General features: G+C 35.1%; 1 protein-coding gene across 10 annotated transcripts in view; it reads right to left on the bottom strand.

The window, feature by feature from the left end:
• The window catches only part of HMCN1 (hemicentin 1), a 433,480-nt gene that overhangs the window by 229,630 nt on the left and 180,978 nt on the right, over positions 1-22,872 (bottom strand). For all 10 annotated transcript variants that reach the window (XM_039357629.1, XM_039357620.1, XM_039357628.1 and 7 more), the window contains exons 2-4: positions 9,960-10,030; positions 4,841-4,999; positions 3,207-3,329 (exon numbers count right to left, since the gene is read on the bottom strand). In XM_039357629.1, the coding sequence (XP_039213563.1) occupies positions 3,207-3,329; positions 4,841-4,978 (261 nt within the window). In that variant the 5' untranslated portion in view covers positions 4,979-4,999; positions 9,960-10,030. The remainder of the gene's footprint in view (positions 1-3,206; positions 3,330-4,840; positions 5,000-9,959; positions 10,031-22,872) is intronic.

Raw genomic sequence — 22,872 nt, 5'->3', positions numbered from 1 at the left:
TTGTCCATTTTATCTTGGCTCAAAGAATGGATAATGTTGAGAAATAAAAGACTTCTCTACCTAGAGGGGCATGACCTACAACTGGGTTGGCATGCCTTCCTGTGGTATGGGAAAAATAAAATACACAGATATTTTCAAAACCATGGTATAAGGAATGTACTGTTTTTAGAATGGGAGAGAATAAAACAAAAAAAAAAAAATACCAGAGTGGCTTTCAACAATGGAAGCTTTTGCTTACCCAAATTTAATTAACTACGACAAACTTGTTACTTACAAAGACATTTTGGACAAGGATGGAAAACTTAAAGATAGGCAAGACCTACAACAACAAGGTATTGACTTAGCATGGTGGCCTTATTTGCAAATCCCAACAAGATATGAGAAAGATGTAAAGACAATGGGATTTTTATAAAGAACGATAGAATTTGACCAAATACTCTTGAAAACAGATGAAAACTTGATTAAGAAACTTTATAGATTTCAGCTAAATTGGAAGATGGAAGAAGAACAAGTAAAAGAAACAATGATAGTATGGGCAAAAAACTGTGGATATTCTATAGACTTAGAAGATTGGCAAAAGCTATGGGTAGAAATATTAAACTGACTAAAGCAGCTTCATATAAAGAAAACTTATATAAAGTTTTATATAAAAACTTATTTTATAGATGCACATGACACCAGTAAGACTAGTGAAAATGTTTAAAAATGTTTCGAATAATTGTTGGAAATGTAAACAAAAGCCAAGTACTTATTACCATATCTGGTGGGTATGTCCTAGTGCAAAAAAAATTTGGTTTAAGATTCATACATGGCTGGAAAAGATGACTAAAATACAGATAGCATTTAAGCCAGAACTGTTTTTGTTAGGAATATTAAGATCCAATTATGAGAAAGAATATTTAATATTACATGTATTGACAGCTGCGAGAATAGCATTTGCCCAATATTGGAAAAATGAAAATATACCATCTGATGAGATCATAATTAGGAAAATTTCAGAATGTGCAGAAATGGACAGACTAACCCTAGAGATTAAAAAAAAGAAGATTCAGTCTATTTTAAAACTTGGGAAATTTTTTATCAATGGTTAGCAAAACGAACTAGCGAGAAATGATTGTGAAATTTAACAAGATGAATGATATTTACTGATTAACTGATACTCTTTATGATCACTGTTATTCTTATTGACCATAGCTATTTACTATCATATTAATTATCGTTATTGAATATTTGTATCCGGACAATAGTCTGCTTGCTAAAGCGTGGAAATGTTACTGGGGGCAATCCCATTGTTGTATCTACCCTTATCCCAACCCCATCCCTGAACCTTACCCTGAACCCCAATACCTATATTGACTCTATCCTACCCTACCCTTATAAAACTTAATAAAATATTGTTATAATAAAAAAAGAGAAGGTTTGTCTCCCTGGCCCTAAAGAAAGTGGTGGTGAGCCTACTCAAGAACAGTGGCATCTACTCTCCTGGGGTTCTGGAAGGCTCTTAAGACCTGGCTCCGGTCCCAAGCTTGGGGTTAACGTTGGAGGTTTGTGGTACTATTGTTATTATATTTATTATGGTTAGTTGTACAGTCAACCAAGTATTTTGATGAGAATCCTCTCCAAGGACTTGGAGTCAGCAGATGTTGCTGTTTGATGGCATTAAAGGTATCGTCACAGGATCTGACCTATTCCAAATTACTTCCTTTTACAAATTACTGATTTTGTCAGTGCTGATGGTATTCAAGTGGCAATCCATATGTTTTAGGATTGTACCCAAGACACCTATTACTAGTGGAATTATCTTTGTTTTCTTTTGCCAAAGTCATTCTATTTGCAAGTCTTTGTATTTTGTTATCTTCTCCAGTTTCTCTTCTATTCTGCTCCAAATACTGCTACGTCCACTATCCTATTATTATTCTTCATCTTGTTTTGTACTTTTTTTTCTTTATTTCTTTATATTAAAGCCAATACAAATTGTTTAAAAAATAAACCCTATTGATGGGGAGAACAAGCAAACTGACATTTGATGAAAACAAGAAAAGTGAGATATAAGAAGATGGGGAAATAAAACTGTTTTTCTTTACATGCTATAAACAAAGATATTATAGAAAACAGAGTTTCCATAAAGAATTTATTAGCAAAATCATTATATTCTATTTCTATTTGAACTTTTTCCAGTATATTTATTCCTAATTATTTTTATATAACAATTGTCATAATTAAACAAAATAATTCTTATAAATAAATCTAGATATATCCTCTTGAAAAGGATTTCTGTTCTAACAGGGAATCCGGCATTTTGAATAAAATAAAGTCAAGACACAATGCCAATATATTTTTCTATATATTTTTTATTAAAACTTTTAAACAAGAAGATAAAAACTGATACAAATTAATATAAAGTTAGGAGCAAAAAAGAAAAAGAAAGATATCAAAGAAAAGGCAAAAAGCACAGGAACGGAAAAGAAGTTGAAAATGAATAGAAAAACAAAAAAGATATAAAATGTCATAGTTAGAGCATCTGAAGTTCTGTGGTGCTTCTTAATTCTTTTATGTATTTATTAGATTTATATTTATGTATTTATTAGATTTACTGAAGAACTCAAAATGGCACACACACCATATCTATTTTCTCCCACAATAACCCTAATAAAATAAATGAATTTTTGAGAGTGTTAGTTAGTTATCGTGGCTATGTCTGGATTCAAATCTGGGTCTCCCTTCTCATAGAAACTCCCCACCCCATAAGAAACTAAGTACTTTTTTACATCTTCCATGTATCTGCCACAGATGCAAGTTTTACCCTCCCAGGAGGAAAAAAAAATCATTCTCTAGCAATTAGGGTTTTTTTAAAGACATTTACAATAGATTCAAATTTCTCTTCCATCATGAAGTCAGTTCAATGCCCTTGAGTAATTATTAAAAAACAGATGCTTAATGATTTAATTTTAGTGGATTCTACTGCAAGCTGATTTGATTTGCACCTCCCAAATAAATCCTGGGTTTATTTAGTTTTATCTCCAAGCCTAATTAATTCACAAATTCTCTCTCTCTCTCTCTCTCTCTCTCTCTCTCTCTCTCTCTCTCTCACACACACACACACACACACACACACACACAGACACGAAATTCAGGAAATTAAATATTTAGCCTATATTCCATTTTAAAAAACAAAATTAGATTATCAAGACAAGCTCCCATCCTACCTCATTAACTTGCTTTTTATCCAAGTGAAAAACTTGACCAGAACTTGTTGAAGCAATCTCTTCATAGACTTTATAACCAGTATGTGTTCTGTCATCACAGTCTCCGGTTAGAACAAATACAATCTGCGTGATTTTTTTTAAAAAAAGATGGTTATTTAAATAGTCTTCATATGAAAATAAGAAAACCAGATCATCAGAAATCAGCCAGTGGAAGAAAACTATGCACTATAATATTAAAGAGATAAAAATTATAAATACCTTCAATTTCAAAACAAGTAGCAATACATTTCATAACAATGAAAAATGGCAGACCACATTAATATGTCAAATGTTAATTATTAATGTTAAATATTATGTAATTACAAATTTTAATTTATAGTCAAATGTATGTATTATTTACTTATTAAACTTATATGCCACTCGTCTCGCCTAGACAAATTTTTGCTTTTGTTTTACTTTGTTTAACGAAATAACTGCTGGAATTGTCAGATTAAAGGTCTATTTGAATGAAGAGGTAAAAAGTTGCAACTAGAGTCTCTTGTTTTCAAGAGACTTTCTAGGATTTTTCTTCCTCTCTGGCTGCATTTTCCAGGTTATGTTTTGTAGTCTGAATTGCAGCTGGATTTCCAACTTTGATCAATAGCACCAGAACAACAGGAGCTGTCCGACAGCTCAAGGGATTTAGCTTTTTGGCTCAGCATTCTAGAAAGTCCAAGAAATTACTACACACACACACAACACAATACACACACAAACACACATACAAAAGCCCTTGCAAGAAAACAGTAGAATGTGGAATATCCTGATCCAGCCATATCAATTTTTCCATCCTCTCTTACATCCCTTGGTTGAGCATGCTTAGTCTTAATTGGATTGTTTTGAAGTTGGCTTCATCTAATTTTCATTTTAACTTCTTCCATTCTTATGGATCTGCCAAGCTGTGGCTATTTTCATTCTTGGCACAGGTGAGGGTATTTTGGCTACATGAATTTGATAAATAAGCATCAGAATTAGCAATAACTTTACATGGGGAAAGCAAATGTTTTCCTTAATATCATCAATGGAATCATAGAAATTGGAATCATAGAAATTATAAGATGTATAAGAGAAAATCGTAGATTAATATAGTTTGAGCCTCATTATTATTCATCGGAATTAGCTATACCAGGGGTAGGCAACCTTGGCTCTTTTATGACTCGTGGACTTCAACTCCCAGAATTCCTGAGCCAGTTATGGGAGTTGAAATCCATGAGTCATAAAAGAGCCAAGGTTGCCTAACCCTGAGCTATACCATTGATTTGCCTCCCAATTGAGGATATATTAGACAGCAATCTTGAAGGAAGGAAGGAAGGAAGGAAGGAAGGAAGGAAGGAAGGAAGGAAGGAAGGAAGGAAGGAAGGAAGGAAGGAAGGAAGTTTTATGCCATTTCAATCATTCTGCCTTTTAAACAGCTCACAACAAAGATATAATAAACAGTCACAATATTCATACAATAACAAAATCAACCTCATATACTAAGATTTATTTCTGAATAGAATAGTATAGCACTGCCCACCTTTTGTATACAGAATATATATTTCATAGGACAGTTGTAGTGTGGTTTGGAACAGGCAGTATTACAAGAGGACTCATACCTGGGACTGCTTCTGCTGAATGAGCTGCAAGACCTCATGAGTCAGTTTATAATCTTTGGACCGGGCATCAGTAAATACATAGATGAATGAACCAGGAAGAGAAATTTCTAGAGCAATTTTGATGGCCCCAATGCTCATCTCTGGACAGTCACCACCTCCCTATGGCAAACAGAGAAATGAACAAAGAGACCTAAATCAAAATCAATCTGAAAGATAAAGAGGTTACAAAAATTCCAATCCTAATACTATAATTTACACAATAAGGTTTTTCTTCCTGTACTTCTAAGGCTGTGGATGTAACAATATTTTTGCAAGTTACTAATGCATTCTATTTTCTAGTTTTAATTGCTTTTAACACTAGCCTATCTGAAAGATCATTTGAAGGAAACACATCTAAAGAATCAATAAAAACTGCTCATTAGCTAAATTCTATATATTACAACTTGATTCATTACTCTGTTTGGAAGCACTGATACTTCAAAATGTAGCTTCTGATTTTCCAATGGAAAGCCAAGCCAAAAAAAAAAAAAATCTAGCAGCTAGAATTAACATGGCGGAAGAATGTTTTAAAAGGAAATGTGTTTTTGTTTTGTTTTTTGATTCATGTGAACTGGCAATGGTTTTCTGTCTTTGGGGGGAAATTAATATAAGCTCTATTATTTTTTCCTGCTGCTATAAGAAAACATTGCTTTGATAAATTACCATATTATCTTGACTCCTAATGTTGTATATGTTTTATTTTATTCCTTAAAAGCCTCATCTTCTTAAGCCTTTTTTTGGTTTCTCCTGTTTTTCCCATTTTAGAAACAAAATGATTAAAAATAACAGTTGATTTTCATGTACACCATTTAAACACACGACTCAAAAAAAAATCTTCTAGGTTAAAATTTGGCATCCTAAATATTCAATTTAATATTTACCAGATGTTTTGTCTTCATTTCCAATTAGTCACACCCAGCAAAGCCAACAGCAAAGTATAAAAGGCTGCTTTACTGCTGGATCTCCCAAATTCAACCTGGACAATGCATAGTCATTGCTTACAACAGAGACTTGCTGCCACCATTTTTTATTTATGCCCTTAAATATCTTTATAGAAAGAAGACCAAAAGAAGGAAAAACATCTTCTCCTTTCTGGGTTATCTGGATAACTCAAGGACATCTTCAGCCTGAATCGGATTGTCATTTTGGAGATGTTGAGGCTTTCTAAGACATGTTACCAGATTATAATCCCCAGTTACAGCTGGCCTTCTAATTTTCCAAAAGTGTTTTCTCCCAGACCTTGGAGTAGAGTGGTTATCTCTGTCCCTGAAAAGTACCTTGTTCAAACAGCATTTAAAATATATAAAGAAATATCACAGCAAGGGAAGACCACAGATAAAGATTAAGAAAATGGGGATTCAGAACAGGAAGTATGAAAGGAAGAGCCATAGGTAGACTCATCCAATATAGCAATATAGCATTAGAAGTCCATAGAGGTTACCATTGCAAGTTAAATTTCTGCCCACATCCTGAATTATTTGACTTCATTTCATGGAGAGGGAGGAGTTTAGCTCTTCCTTTTGTCCTCAGACACACTGTTCATAGAGAAAATGAAAAAGAACCAATTTTTCCTGGAAAGCTCATTGATTATAATGCCTTTATAAGATCACACTTGGAAGATTGAATCCAATTTTGGTTGACACAATATAAAAAAAGGAGTTGAGACTCTAGAAAGAGTGCAGAGAAGAGCAACAAAGATGATTAAGGGACTGGAGGCTAAAGCATATAAAGAACAGTTGCTGGAATTGGGTCTGTCTAGTTTAATGAAGAGAAAGATTAGACATGACATGATAGCAGTGTTCCAATATCTCAGAGGTTGCCACGAAGAAGAGGGAGTCAAGCTATTCTCCAAAGCACCTGAAGGCAGGACAAGAAGCAACCTAGAACTAAGAAGAAATTTCCTGACAGTTAGAACAATTAATCAGTGGAACAACTTGCTTCCAGAAATTGTGGGTGCTCCAACACTGGAGGTTTTTAAGAAGAGATTGGACAATCATTTGTCTGGAATGGCATACGGTTTCCTGCTTGGGGTGGGGTTGAACTAGAAGACCTCCAAGGTCCCTTCCAGTTCTGTTATTAAATTCATGGAGATTCTTGTTCAGGAATTTAGCCAATCAACTCCCTACTCTTACTGTACTACATGTAAATAGAGATTAATCTACGAGTCAGTTGTTGCTCCATTCTGATCTAGTGAAACTCTCCAGAAGCTTGCTTTTTCAGAAATGCATGTATACCAATGACTCATGTTCACAATCCCATCATGAGATTGAATACATGACTCATGTATTCAATCTCATGATGCGATTATGAACAGGACAGATAGAAAATGTGTTACAAAGAGAAGAGGAGTGCAAGATTCCCCCCCCCAAAGTAACTTTAAAATAAGTTTGGCAATGACAATTATCTGTGATTCTGAAATGAATCTCCCATGTTCTGTTCCTGTAGGTGAATGGCAAAAGAAAATAATTGTCTGTAGTATATATGTTTTCACCACGTGCTTTTAGAAGTTATGGTTATAAAAATAAAATTTTTCTTCTAAATCCAACAAAGTAATTCCTATGGACCTACTTATTCTCTTAATGGACTGATTCCTTAAATCAGTCCTCAGCAAAGGAAATTGAATTTAGAAGTGCATTCCAGAAATTTAAAACAATAATTTACCATGATTGATTTTATTTAATTTTTCCCTTTTTTATTTAGTGTTCCAAAATGCAGAAATTTTATATTAGGATGTCAGAATACACAAAAATGAATACTATATTCTATTTTTGACTTACTCAGTATAGCATGCCTCAGTATAATAATAGCTTCAAAGCAGATTTTCTGCCTGACTTCCTCAAAATTGATCTTGAATGTTGATGATGAGAAAGATAGCCCAATGCATCAAGAAAGGGTCAGATTATGATTGTATAAAGTAGATTTAACTAAGGTTTGGAGTGTTGAGGTACAGGAGTTCTCTGGGCTTGGTTTTTCATTGGCAACTGTGTTAATACCCATTCAGTCAACATATTCAGTGCTTTCGTATGACTCTTACAACCCAAAGCTGCCAGACTGGAGAAGGATAGGATTATTAATATGCCCATTGTGAATATATTTTAAACTAGCTTCCTTGTCTTTAGCAACTTTCTACCACAACATAATTATATTGTTTCTGTCTCTTTTATTTTTATTATTGCCAGGAACATATAGGACATATCCTGAAATAACCCCACTCAATTAAGCTGTTGTATTTGATCACCAAAACTTCTGCAGTGAACATTATTTGAAAACCTCCTTTGGAAAAAAAAATGTTCCACTACTTCATTTGATATTAAATTATGACACTAATTCTTTACCCTCCTAACTAATGAAAAACATACATTTTTTCCTTCCCTGTGGCATAAATATGTCTCATTGCTGTAAAGTTATAATGATGCCTTTTTATTTTATTAAGTCATGTTTTTCTTTTGTTCCCCTTCCCATACCTCAGTGTGTATGTATTTTGGGCACGTAAGAAGATGTCCTTCCAGAGCCAGGCAAACAAGTATTTTAGCAAACAATTCCTTATGTTTAATCTTGCATTTTAAAAATTATGATATTTTAAGTGATGGATCAGTTGGGACAATCCAGAACAGACATATCAAACTCGCAACATCACATGACATCGTACAACATATCGGGACGGTTTTGCCATTGCTGGCAATGGGGTGGGCATGGCTTCCACGTGATGTGCCCAGCCTGGAGGCCAGCAGTTTGACATCCCTGATCCAGAAGATTCGGAAGAAAGAAGAAGTAAAATCATTTGCATTTCTATGGAACCTTGGATGCAGCCCCATGTCTGAATCCTTCATTGTAGCAACTCACATTAAACAATCAAAAAGCTTGGTGGCAGAAAGCAATAAAGCATGGATTATAATAGGGGTCTCCAAACTTAGCAACTTTAAGACTTGTGGACTTTAATTCCCAGAATCCCCCAGCCAGCATGGCTGACTGAGAAATTCTGGGAGTTGAAGTCCACAAGTTTTAAAGATGCCAAGTTTGGAGACCCCTAGTTTAAAATGACCTTTCCTAACCTGGTGCTCTAGTGTGTCAGGGGTTACAAAGCCCACTAGAATTCTAAAGGTTGGGGAAGGCTACTTCAGAAATCAGCTGGTTGAGGGAAATAAACATTTTTCCTTTTGCCTCTCATCAAGTTAATGAAAATCATGTAGAGACTAATAGTTACCTAAGCCTTGTTTCCTACCCATTATTTTGTGGGGAGGAAATTTGATTAAGTCCAGCTTCTCCTTCCAGCATACAAATAACCCATCCATTAATTGATTTATACTGTGGATAGAGGAGGGAAGGAAGAGTCCTTTGCGCTCCTTTTTCCCATCCAATAATGCCTTGCACAATCCTATTTATTCCAACTGCTAACACGATGCTTTGAGCACTGAGAACTCATAGTTTCAGTAATGGTTACAACTCTGAAGATACTATTCTCTTTGGAGTGTATGACATGAGCTTTAAACCCACTCCTTTCAACTCAAGTCTTTCCTAACATCATGTATCATATTCTAGACATGTTGCATTTTAAGCCCCCCCCCCATCTGCAGTCAGCATCTGGAGAGATCACGTTGAGTGAGGTTGTCTTTATCTTCATTCTGTAGATCTCTCTAGCTCAACTGAGGTTTGTTCTAGAATCCACCCCCAAAATTGAGACACTTGGAACTTTCCAACCAGTCACAATATATGAATTAACCTAGATAATTAGGTAACTTCCTATGCTATGCCAGAGAAAAATAATAAATAAAATAATAAAAATAATTAAATGGAGAATATTACAGCATTCTGCTTTACAGTTACAAATTAACTGCATTACTTTAGAATGTAGATATAGATAGTAAATCACCTTTTAAAATGCCTTGACACAGAAAACTCCTGCATGTATTAAGCTAGGAACACAGGAATTAAACTTTCCTGAAGTTTAATATATCCTGGAGCTTTTCATCTAATACAGTGAAGCTTATACAATTAACCCCTCCCCCATGCAGGCTGATAGGAAACAGTCTGATATTTCACTCCTTCTGTGAAACTGATGTTAAAGAAATAATCCACTCACCTGAACATATAATTCTCTGAGTTCATATTGAAATTTCTTAGGATCTGCGGTAATGGTTATAGGACCAATTTCTGAAAGGAAAATAAGGAATTCAAGGGAAAATTCAGAGAGGCTTAATAGCTGCAAAATCTGATACACACACACATACACACACATGCACACGCGCTACATAACCTCTTTATTATGGTAAGTGACCAGTGCAAAAAATTAAATGTTTATATATATAAAAATCAAAAAACCCATTGAGCTGATCTAGTGAAATAATCTTATAAAACCTATTATCTGTAAATATTATCTAATTTACTGGTTTTTTTAATTCTTGTTTAGGCACACGTATCTATAAGTAAGAAAAAAGAGAAATAACTTTATAATACAATAATAATGAATTGGGATAAAATATAGAATTTTGCCTGCTAACCCTGCTGAATCACATAAATGCTATAATGTCAGATTGCCTCTTCATGAAATTTGGTCTTGAGTGGGCAATTCTACAAGAACAATTCCCCAACTGTGAGAAAATATGTGCAGAAAGTACAACGTTTTTTTACATTTTTTTTATTTTCCTATGCCAAATTCTTAAAAAGAAAAATGCCATTCCCTAAAAGTCACTTATTTTATTTATAAGTAACAGCAGATATGAAATCATGATTATCTAATAAATAATGGGCTAAGATCTCATCAGGTCAAGTGTTCTGAAAAAGTGTGAAGCTAAATAAGATCAGTAGGACATCTGCTAACTCAGAGAAACAAATATTGATAGTGATTGAATTTGGACAAAAGATCCTAATTATTTCAAAAAAAGTACTGTACGTGCATGTTGTTGTTTTTTAAAGCCCTCTAGAAACTGCGAAACACCATTAGCCTAAGTCATCATGGCCAAGGAAGAAGAATGATGAAAGATGAAGTTCAACAACAACAGCAATAGCAAAAACAACAACAATGACATCTGGAGAACTACAAGATAGTCATCCCTGTGTTAAAATATAGTGCAAGGGAAAGGACTTCTGTACCATTCTGTAGCAACATAATTTAATACCTTAAGAATCTATGGTGCTCCCCCATAATTGCAATATCTATTTTGAATTATTAAATAAAATCAGCCAGAGGACTGGTAAAATACATATACAAATGATAATGCAACTTTGCCTACATTTTTATCTTCTAATGCAGAGCCCCCAACCTTTCCAGGTTGGTGGCCTGGAGGGAAAGGGAGGAGCAGGGAAATGTGCTTGCACTCATGCACATGAGCAAACAGGTGCACGCATGGCAGCAATGCTAGTACTCACACGCATTGTGAGTACTAGCACCCAGCAGTCACTCCTGTGGCCTGGTGGCCGATAGGCTGGAGACCCCTGTTCTAATGCCAATGAAAGTTTAAACAAGTTTTGCTAAGTATGAGGATAAATACAAAAAAAATGAACAAAAGTTTTACAAACTCAGGTTTTTGACATAGACAAGAAATTACTCATGTTTATACAAAAGATCTTCCTGCTGCAGAACATAAATCTCCATCCTACATCCCCACATCAGCACCAGGTTTAAATAATAAGTTCTTTTCTCACACCTTTTCAAAACAACAGATTCTGGGCTATCTTGAGTTGGGAATTCTTTGTTCACTCTTTACATAACATTTTAGCCTGGCCCAAGCATTCCAAGAAACTTGCAGATACAACTTTTTTTATGTGAGGTCTTTTACTCCAAAAAGCAATCTTACCCATTAATACTCTACACAATATCTTAAATGTGTATCTCAGACAAAATGGGAGATTTTCTCCTTTGAAATATATCCATATTTATTTATTTATTTTTGTTAGCTCCAGATCTTCTGTTCTTGGAGTTGATGTCCCTCACAATTGGCTTGATTTTTTTTTCTCTCTTCATGTTTTCTCTTCTTATTGCTTACAAACAAGGAATGGTAGTTCTTAAAAGAGCAGGTTTGTTAAATAGAAGCCCCTGGGCCAAAAACTCACTGTACAGAATATGTGTTCTTCTGCTATAACACTGCTGTTTTGTTTGGCTCCAGGAAATCTCACCAGTTTTGGACAATTGAGGTATAGATATAGTATAATAAATTTTCATAAACAGCCTTAAGAATGACATACAATCTAGCCTCATTTCTTGTTCATCATATAATATGTCTGAGCCTGGGGCTGAGGCAATCTAGATTTCTGAGTCCTGGGTAACTGACCACCCCCAACACACAGCTCATGCTTGGACCTAGATATAGAATCAGATAATTTAACCACTAAATTTCTACAAGGAATGGTGGTGGTAGTGGGGAGACAATGAGATGGAAATACTGCTTTTGAAATAGAAGCATTGCTTTGATCTGCACTGTTTAATGTCATATACATTTTTAAAATGCCAGTGAAAAGCCAAAGAATAGCTTGTGCTAAAACATAGAACATAGCCCTTTCATGTCTGCAATGGTATTGTCCCCTGGGATAGTACTATAAGCAAGCAGCTACGTATACAATGGGCTTGTTTTTTAATGTGAAAACTTAAAAAAACCCCTCAGTACACACTGACTGACTGAATGTATGGAGTGAGTAGTTATGAAGAAAATCCAAAATAATGTTGATGAACATATCAATATACAATTAGGCTAAAGTCACTTACCTCAGATCAGGGTTTTATTGTGTTCCTTCCTTGCCTCAAACAAGAAGAGAGATTCAAATATAATGCTTCTTTGTTTTCCCCATATTTACATACATTTTTGTCTTAACACAAAAAAACGTGCAAAAGAGGGGGGAAATGGAATAGATACTCAGTGTTTTCTGGGGCTGTTGGACCTGAAAGTATTTATGCATCCCTAACTCAAAACTTTCATTCTTTATCAGATCCAGTATACTGCCTAGATAGAGGTTGCCTTATTGTACTATGCACAATTCAATTTAAATTCTAACAGGAACAATAGAAATGAATTAAAAACACCAGTAATAACAAATCAACCCTACAGTATTTAAAGCCAAAAACTTCATACCAATTTATCAAATAACTCTGTGATTCGATAACTAAACAAAATAAATAAATATGAAGCTATCCCAATTAATTATAGGAATTTTAAAACTTTTTAAATGCTAAAGGCATTATACATTCAATATTTTTTTCTAACTATTAAAACATATTACTGAGTATGATCTAGTCGCCCTAAATTGGAAAACCACAAAACTGAACTTAACACAACCAAGATGTTATTTAGACAGATCCCTAAGCAACTGACCAAACACTACCACATTTCTATATAAAATTGTCTGCTTAGAGATTTGACAGGCCATAAGAATATTTCTACCTTCTATTTCAAAAATAAACTGGAAACCAACCCTTCTCTCTAATAGATAAACAGGAAATGGTCTCAATAAATAAATCTTGATATCTGTAGACATCAAGGATCTCAATACATTTTGAAGACAATGTAGCTCATCTGGACAAAGAGTTTAAAGCAATTATCCCATTTTTTAAAAAAAATATCTATTAGTATACAGTCTATGAGTGTTCAATTCACAAATGCTAATGAGGCAAATGTTCACAAATGATGTTTTCTTAATAACAATAACAAAGCAAGGCAACAGAGAATTCACTTTTATTATATCCATATGAAGTGGATGGACTCTTAAGAAAATAATAGTGGAACTCTTTAGTACCCAAGATAACATTGAGTCTATTAAACAGGAAAAAAAAGGAAAGCTACAGCAAACTCTAGAGAATTATGTTACCAATTCCTCATATCAAATTCACATGGAAAAAAAGTGGAAAGTGGGAAAGAAAATATTAATCTGCTGATTAATAATGTATTAAACCTGCATACTTTCTGACTCTGTGGGGCTTACAAATCTTGTAATCTTGTTGTACAGATCCCCAGTTGTTGGAGAGGAATAAAGTAGGATTTCAGATTCAGATAATAAGGTAGGCAGCTGATTCAGATTTATCTAATCATTCTCCCAAATGGGAGAAGCAAAGGCAGCAGATCATGACTTGCTCATAGAGTCATTAGTAAATTATAATGCTGTATGACCAAGACATGAATCATAAAATTGCATATACATCTCCATCTAATAAATAGATTCATCACAAACTGAGTTCATCTACAGCATATGATATTTCAAAGTGGAACTACATACTCAGTATTTTCCACTGAAATATCCTACACATCCAACATGCAGACAAAAAGATCTAACTATTTAGGTCAATCAACAATAAATACATTTATTAACATTTAATAGAGACAGTATGATGTGGGTCCATCAGAAAAAAAATGAGAAATGCTGACTGCAGTCTTGCGGTTCATGAGATGATTTATTTCCAAGAGACTATAGGATTGTTCCTATTTTTTTCCTCTAGGGTTACAGATCTTCTGTCCTCAAATGGGGAAATATGATGTCAGAAACCCTTTTTTGAGGCTGCCCATGCCAAGAATCAAGCAGAGAGAAAAGGAGACATGGAAGAGTTTAGGGAGGGAGTCATGCCAGAGGAACAATGATTCTGATGGATTCTAAATTCTCTCAACTCCCCAACATGCCCACAAACTAGTCTGGAATCTACATCAGCTTTGGAAGTTTTCCCCCCTATTAGTTTCCAGGAAGCAGAAACAGCACTGCAGACATGGTGACTCCTTCATTTCCACCAAGAGTGCTGGGTATCTTAGAATCCAAGGTTTTGGAACACTTCAGAACAAATGGTAGAAATGTTTTGCCCAAGAGAGAAAGAAAGATAGATAGCAGCCTGGCTGAAATTTGCTTTGAAGAAATTGAAATATACTGAAACATTTTGTTGTACCAATAGAAGAGAATATTTGTAGCTCAAGGTTGAATTGTGAGGTCCTTGGCACTCTCTAAGCTTAGTGGCTTTCTTGCAGATGTTTTATTACCAAAGTAGATAACACCGTCAACCACCAAGTTCAGAGAGCACCAAGAACCCCATATTTTGTTGTAGCATGTTCTTTCATTTTTCACTTATATCAGTAGTAAAGTCACTTTCCCCAGATCCAGGCCCACAACCAAACAACCTAGTTGGAGTAGCGATCCAGCTCTGAAATCCTGATGCTTTTGCACAACACTCCACACCCAACACCTAGCCAGCCTCACTACTCCAACCAGCTACTCCCATGCCCCATTGTCATCCACAAAATAACAACCAGAAAATGGAACTTGCTAATTAGCATTACTTCCCATTTCACCTCCTATCTTTTTTCTATCTGTGTTCTATCAGCAAGAGTATTTTTGGACCCAGATTTAGCATTCTTTCAGAAGAGCACTAAACCCATGTGCATAAATAACCTGGCATATAGTTCACAGAGGTAGGAATTTGCTGCATAGAGACCTGATCTTGCACATTGTAACCTCTTAATCTGGCAGTTTGGCAGGTAGTGAAAGCACTAGACCACACCAACCTTGCCCAATGTTAAGGAAAATGACCAGTAGTTGTCTTCTTAATGGCAGGAAGCAGGAGAAACAAAGCTGGAGAATCCATCAATAATTATCATTATCTTGGCCTATAGTAGGTGTATAATAATGCACCCTTCTTCAACTTTGTTACTCTTGTTGAAAAGAGAGCAACCATGTGAGAAATGTAGTTTATGCTGGCCTACTTTTCTACTGACTCAAAGCTTGATAAATAACACTTTAGTATGGTTGTCTGGAAGAGCTCTTTAAGCGAACAGCCTTTCAGACAGACAATATGCAATCATAAATCTCCCAGTAGTTATCTGTCCTCTGTACAAAGGGCTCACAGCTGCTGCAATCTTTTTTTCTATTCCAGTATTATAATAATCCGATACTTGTCACTGAGGAATGTTACCAATTAGTCGCATTAATCCCTAAATAAACTAACATGAGAATGTGAGAAGAATTCTCTACTCCAGCACTGTTTTCCCACAGTAGCAATCAGATGCCAATGGAAAGTTCACAAGCAGGACAGGAAAGCAATAGCACGTAATCCTTGCAGAACATCCTATTATGTCTACTCTTGCTTGGTTTTTTTCCCCTCTAAATAAGAAAGGCCCACGCATTGCAATTTTAATTGTAATGGAATCATTTCATCTTCCTGATTACTTTGATTGTCTTTCCAACACTTAGTCCAGCTCATCAGTGCTATTTTTAAGAAGCAGTGCCCTTTTCTAGAACTTAACAACGAAAACTGCAATGTTGACTTCAATTCTTCAGATTGCTTCCCTGAAAATATCCATTCAGGCACTGATATCTTCCCTGTCTTTTGCATCCAAGACATATGCAAATGCAGGCATGCACACTAAGCTTCATTTATTGATCTTTCCTGGCTTTTTGATTATTTAATTTTATGCTGATTGTTGCTCTTATTAGTAACATCTTCCAAAAATGGAAATTTTAAATGTCTTTGTCTTTTTGTTCTCTCTATTTGAGCATTTGTCACTTTTTTTCTTAATGTTTTCTGTTCATTATGTTGATGACCCCTTTAATTTGGGGATAGTTTTGAATCTATTTCTATTGGTGTAACTTTGACATCTAGCAAGCAGTCTAATATGATGTTCTTAGTTCTTCTATTTTTCTATTAATCCCCCATTTTTTTCTAAAATTTTCTTTTCTGAAATTATATGTGACTTTATCTGACTCTATGATAGTTTTGCTTGTATATAAATTAAACATAAGGGCCCTGTGCTCATTGTTCCCAATTGCATCAACATCTTATATAAAGTTCTAAGAATCATTCAGTTCCCTTGACATGCCTTCCAGATTTAACCATCACAACATACTACAGATGTGCTACAAAGGAACAATTGAACAATAGCATTTTATTCCTACTGCAGTAATAGAAAAAAATATAACACTACAGTTCTTCTTACGAACAGTTCTCTCTATGAAGTCTGCTCAAAGTTCATTGAAGATTAAACAACATCTACTGACCAGGATTACATCTTTGTACCAAGTGGTTCTAAGTCAGAAATATGTCTTAAACTATTACATTTATTCCTAGATAATATTAGGATTATTCATATTTTTGGGTTCTAACTTTCAAGCAGAGTTTATGCTAGTTTTTAAGGAAGGATGGAAGGAAAATTGTGCCAGAAAAAACATGAGTAAATCCAAAATATATCCCAGATCCTATAGTTCTTCCTACTGACACAAACATTGCACAGGACCTTCCGTTATACGGAGAATTGGGAAGCTGTGTAGTTTAGCCTTCATAATTCTTAAAAGTCAGAATGATATGACTAAGTGAAGATCTTAGACTTTTCCATATGAGGTTTCAGCATCAGTTCAGAAGTAGCTCCAGACCTATATTCTCATAGGTCAAAATGAATGGTAATTATTTATGACTCGGATCTGACATATCTGATATCAAAGTTCAGTTAGCCTCCTTTGAAATGCTACTGGTCCACAGAACGTGGGAATGATCTGATCCTATATGATGCATTGATTTATACCTCATTTCACTTTCTATCTCCTGGCAGTTAGATCTCTTGAGATCAAAGGGGAAATTGGCCTGGTGGTTTTGTGGCTCTCTCCCACAGGAATTGGCTGGATGGATTTGTTTTGCACACACATGGACAATTGAACAATATATGAAACAAGAATTTGAACAAGTAAATTGCAAGCAGTTTATTTTCTTTCTCTTTTGTATGGAGTGAAACTATAGGATTCCTCTCTCCCCCTCTCTCCCCTCCAAAGCATAGCTCTGGAAAGAAAACATATTATTTGTTTCCCTGTTCTTAGCCCTGCAGCACTAGAGATGTTGAACACTGTTAACAATCTATTCTCAAAGTGCTTTTGAATGATATGGTTGTTGCATTATGACTCCATTAAGGTAGCTCCCTAAGATATATTAAGTGCACATTTATATTATGTATATATCAGCAACTTTATATAGTCTCCTGGCTCAATCCTTGCAGTCTTTTGCAAGCATCCACAAAAAAGGAGCATGAAGCACTACTAGACTGTTATTCACAAAACTCAGAATTTTTAATCCAAGGAAACTGCACGTTCACAGCACAACCACTGAAGCTTTTTCCCACTAAGTTTTCCTGACTAAAGATTCTACCTGTTAATGATTTATTATCTGATTCAGGGATTAAATCTTTTATGATCAGTGACTTTCCAATTTTCTTCCAGTTGAACCATGAGATTAATTACAGCAGGCAAACTTCCTCAAAGACTTTTCCTTATAATGGGAGTATGTGTTTGCAGCCATATTCCTTTCTGTCATGGTTAACTGTGAGACCTTCTAGATCTCCCAGTTACTATTCATGGACCAAGTATGTCTTCTTAGAAGAAGATCAAAAATCCTCTTCCAGAGTACACTAAGATTCCACAGGACAGGAGGAGATTCTGAGCAAACAAAATAACCATGGGGAAAAAAATACTTGAAAGTAGTAGGTATGAAACTCAATGCTGAATAGCAAATGAATCAATGGTTTCTTGACTAATTTATATTTCAGACAGAATATACAGTATGATCATAAAATGCATTTATATTAATTACACAGCTATTCTGGTTAACCACTTGCTACTGCTACAATTATGTTATAATTCCATACAATTGCCTTGGTAAACCAAGCCTACTTGACTATATGAAATCTACTGCTCAAAAGTAAACATGCATAGATTAATCTTGACCAAGTGGAGAGAAGCATTGACAGAATTTGAAGGTTTCACAAATGGTTAATTGCTAAAAATGTGTTCTAAGTTAGCATCATGATAGCTCAATATTCATTTCATCATTTGTCGCCTTCCACAATATCCATGCTAATAGAGAATGCTTTTAAACTATTATAACAATATAATGTAATGTAACATAATATAGTATGGTACAATGCAATGTAATACAATGCAATATAACACAATACAACACAATACAATAAAATAATAATCTTGTCTTTCTAACAATCCTTTTGGAATTACTTCTGATTGTTTTACAATTGCACTCTGACAATTTGGCAAACTAGAATTTGAATCCTATTTAATCCAGTGGGCCATTTTTTTATAGGATGAGGAGATAACTTCTGCTGAATGTTTCACCAATAGAAAGTAAAAATTAATTCCAGCCTTGCCTTTTAAACATTCCTTATTGATAGTATTTGTGTCAAGGATGATCTCAGAGGTTCTAAAATACGCTTATGTAACCAGTCCATACTCATTTTAGAATGTGTTCTATTTAATTGATATCTTCTGAGAATGCAGTCCTCCAAGCATAACATAATTATAAAATTGTCATAATAAAATTTTAATATACAACAATATGCACAATATGCCTGTGCTCATAATCTTACTAAAGCACTACTGTCTCTGGGCACCTTAAAACAAATTTGTAACAATTTAAGTTTAGATGAAAGGTATTTCATTTTACCAGGTACATAAAACATTATGCTGAGTTACAGGTATATGTGTGTGTGTGTGTATATATATATTAAACAATAAAATATACGAACACCAGGAAGTTATAAAACTATAAAAAGTTTTAATAAAACCAGAATAAAACCAAGCTTTCGCTGGCATCTGCCAGCATCATCAGGGTAGTCTCCAGTCGATGGGAGAAGCTATTTATAAGTGTGGCGTTCTTTGCGCCCGGCTTCTTGACCTCGTCATGGGTCCCAGCCAATCCACCTGCGTTTTGATCGTAGTTTCTGTGTTGCAAGCTGTAATTTCCTCACTTTCCTTACTTGTGCTGGTACCGCAGCTCTTCCTCCCTTCTTTGCATAACTGTAAGTCGGGGGGACTCCTTAATTCCACGTAATTAGATGTGCACTGTCTGTGTTTATGTTGTTTATTCACCTCATCCTCCTTCTTGGTACTCTCTATTTCTCTTCTCCTCCCCCTGTTTCTCTGTTTACGATCCTCTTTCAAAACTATACCCTCATTGTTTGTCTCTGTAGCCCATGATTCCATTGTGTTTACATCATCCTGTTTCCCGATCCTTCGTATCACTTTATTAACTCCCCTTTCTATTTTCTCTTCAATGGGGGTGATTTTAACACCCTCTCCAGAATTCGTGGCACCCACAAATTGATTGCTGACCCCTTTTTCCGAGGGAGCTGTCCCTTCACTGTTGTTTGTGTATTCACTCATTACTTGGGGGTATGCAATCTTCCTTAAAAGGAGAGGGGCGGAATCCTTACAGTCGTGACTTGCATCTCCTTGTGCATTCCTACGGGGAGTCGTACCTCTCAAATGTCTGTAGGAGCGTGTGGAAGCTCTAAGATTATAGCGAACAGGCTTCTCATCTCCCCGTTGTTCTCCTGCGTTCCCAAGGCAATAACAATTCAAATGGGAAATGTCATTAATAAAGTTAGTTGCAGGATTTTTGGTGGTTACCCTGTCCCAACCTACTCACTCCGTAATAGAGTTATTACAATTGATATATCAATATGGACGGGTTTCGGGTTTTAAAATTAATAACAATAAGACTAAAATATTACCCAAAAATATGACTAATATGGATAAGCAGACTTTGGTTAATCTGACAGATTTTGAGGTTGTGGATAAGGTAAAATATCTGGGGGTTACTTTATCTGTCTCTAATGTAAAATTGTATAAAAATAATTATGAAAGGTTGTGGGTCAGGATACAAAGAGACTTGAAAAATTGGGAGAAGTTGCAATTATCTCTTTTGGGAAAAATTGCGGCGATTAAAATGAATGTCCTGCCTAAATTCCTTTTCTTATTTCAAATGATACCTATCTTAAAGAATGAGGTCAATTTAAATGAATGGCAGAAAGGTATCAATAAATTTATCTGGGCGGGGAAAAAACCAAGAGTAAAGCTTAAAATTATACAAGATATTCGTGAGAGAGGTGGACTCAAGGTACCAAATTTGAAATTGTATTATGATGCTATGGCCTTAACATTAATTAGTGATTGGGTTAATTTAACAAATGCAGAAATACTCCTCTTGGAGGGTTGGGATTTACTTTTTGGATGGCATGCCTATTTAATTTTTAATAAAAAAGTTGACCGGGTTTTTAAATCCCATATTATAAGGATTTCTCTACTTTGGGTTTGGAGGAAATATTACAGAAGTGATTCTAAAATACCATTATGGGCTATACCTTGGCATGCGATAGAGGGGATAAGGAGAGGAGTTAAGATGGATAGTGTTTCTTATGCACAATTGCTTAGATGGGATGGTAAAATTTGGCAGTTAAAATCTTTGGAAGATTTAGCACAAGAAAATATTATATATTCATGGTTTCAGTACAGACAAATAGCAGACAGATGGAAGATAGATCGTAATGTGGGCTTGCTTAGAGAAGATGAAAATTTTGTTAAACAAGTAAAAGATCAAAGACGAACTCATATTAAGAGAATTTATGGGTTGCTAGTAGAATTGGACTCAGAACCAGAATTAATTAAAGAATGTATGATTAAATGGGCACAAAATTTTGGTGAACCAGTTCTACTAGATACCTGGGAAATCATCTGGGTGAGAAATGTTAAATTTACACAAGCCCAGAACTTAAGGGAGAATTTTTATAAAATGTTTTATAGATGGCACCTTGATCCACAAAAAATGTCTCGTATGTATCCCGACTTACAGCCCAAATGTTGGAGATGTGGTTGTTTGGATGCTACTTATTACCATATTTGGTGGTCGTGTAAAAATATAAAAGCCTTTTGGATTAAGATATGGTGGAATATTCAAAGAATTTTTAGAAGGAGGGTAAAATTTACCCCACAATTGTTTTTGCTAGGTATTGTTACCGATTGTGATACTAAGGAGGTTATATTGATGTTAAATTTAATTACAGCCGCAAGGTTGTTAGTAGGGCAATACTGGAAGAAGGAATCTTTGCCTACTTTGCAAGAGTGGTTTTTTAAAGTATCCTATCTGGCGGAAATGGCAAAGATTTCGTCTTTTTTAAAGGATCAATCGCAAGAGAAATTTTTTGTGGTATGGGAAAAATGGATAGATTTTATACAACATAAGTTGGATATAAAAAAATATTACTTAGTTTATCAATAATTTATACACAAATTTTAATATTTTATAGATTGTATTATTTTTTTTTCTTTATATGTTTTATTATTATTTTACTTTCTTATATTTCTTTTCTTCTTTCTCTTTATTCTTCTTTTTTTTAAGTATTTTTTTTCTTTAATATTTATGTCTTTTTTATATATATATATTATTGTTAATTATTCTATTAGTAGTTTAAGTAACGTATTTAGACTTATCTATGGTTTATATTTTTTTTCTTTAAGAATTCAAGAAAATTTAATTAAGCCTATATTCAGCTCTGGGAAAGTTGAGGGAGGGAGTGGGAGGGTTGGGGTGGGTTGGGGAGGGTTGTTTTTTCTTATTTTGTAAAATTTTAAAAATTTTCAATAAAAAAAAAAAGTTAGTTGCAGGATCGCCGGTGGAATTACACGTGGCATTCCAATCCTTCGAATCATGATTGTTTAATAACCCAAAGTCTATACCAGATCGCTTTTTTGTCAAACTCCTCGCTGTTCCCGGGGAGACCCTCAATTCATCGGCACCTGGTTCTTGGCTGTCAATCCACTCCTGTATCCATGAGGGAGGGGCATATGTTTCAGCAGGTGGAGAGTTACTCTGCTGCTGGTTATTCCCTGTCTGGGTGTTTCCAAGGCCCGTCTCCTCCGTCAACCCTCTTTGCCGAAGGCACGTAATGTTACACCGTTTTTCTCCGGAGGAACGGTCACGCATTGCCCATGCTCTTAATATTACATGTGCTGGGCATAGGTCCACATGTCTGTTGATGGATTCTTCGTTAGAGAGCCACGCCTCTTTAAGGAGCCAGCCCCCCTTCGTGCTGTCACTGGCCATCACCTGCACGTTGCTAAAATCGAACCTATGCCCAGATTCTAGCATATGCGCCCCGATTTGGGAATACTGGTCGCCTCTCCTTACCGCCAACTTATGCTCGTGAATTCTAGTTTTGACACGTTTGGAGGTCTCCCCCCCCCCCCGTAATTAGCAGAGC

This window comes from Crotalus tigris, unplaced genomic scaffold, assembly GCF_016545835.1.
Source record: "Crotalus tigris isolate CLP2741 ecotype Arizona unplaced genomic scaffold, ASM1654583v1 scf7180000018938.1368258, whole genome shotgun sequence".
NCBI classification, from domain to species: Eukaryota; Metazoa; Chordata; class Lepidosauria; order Squamata; family Viperidae; genus Crotalus; species Crotalus tigris.
This window is presented reverse-complemented; position numbering and strand designations above follow the sequence as displayed.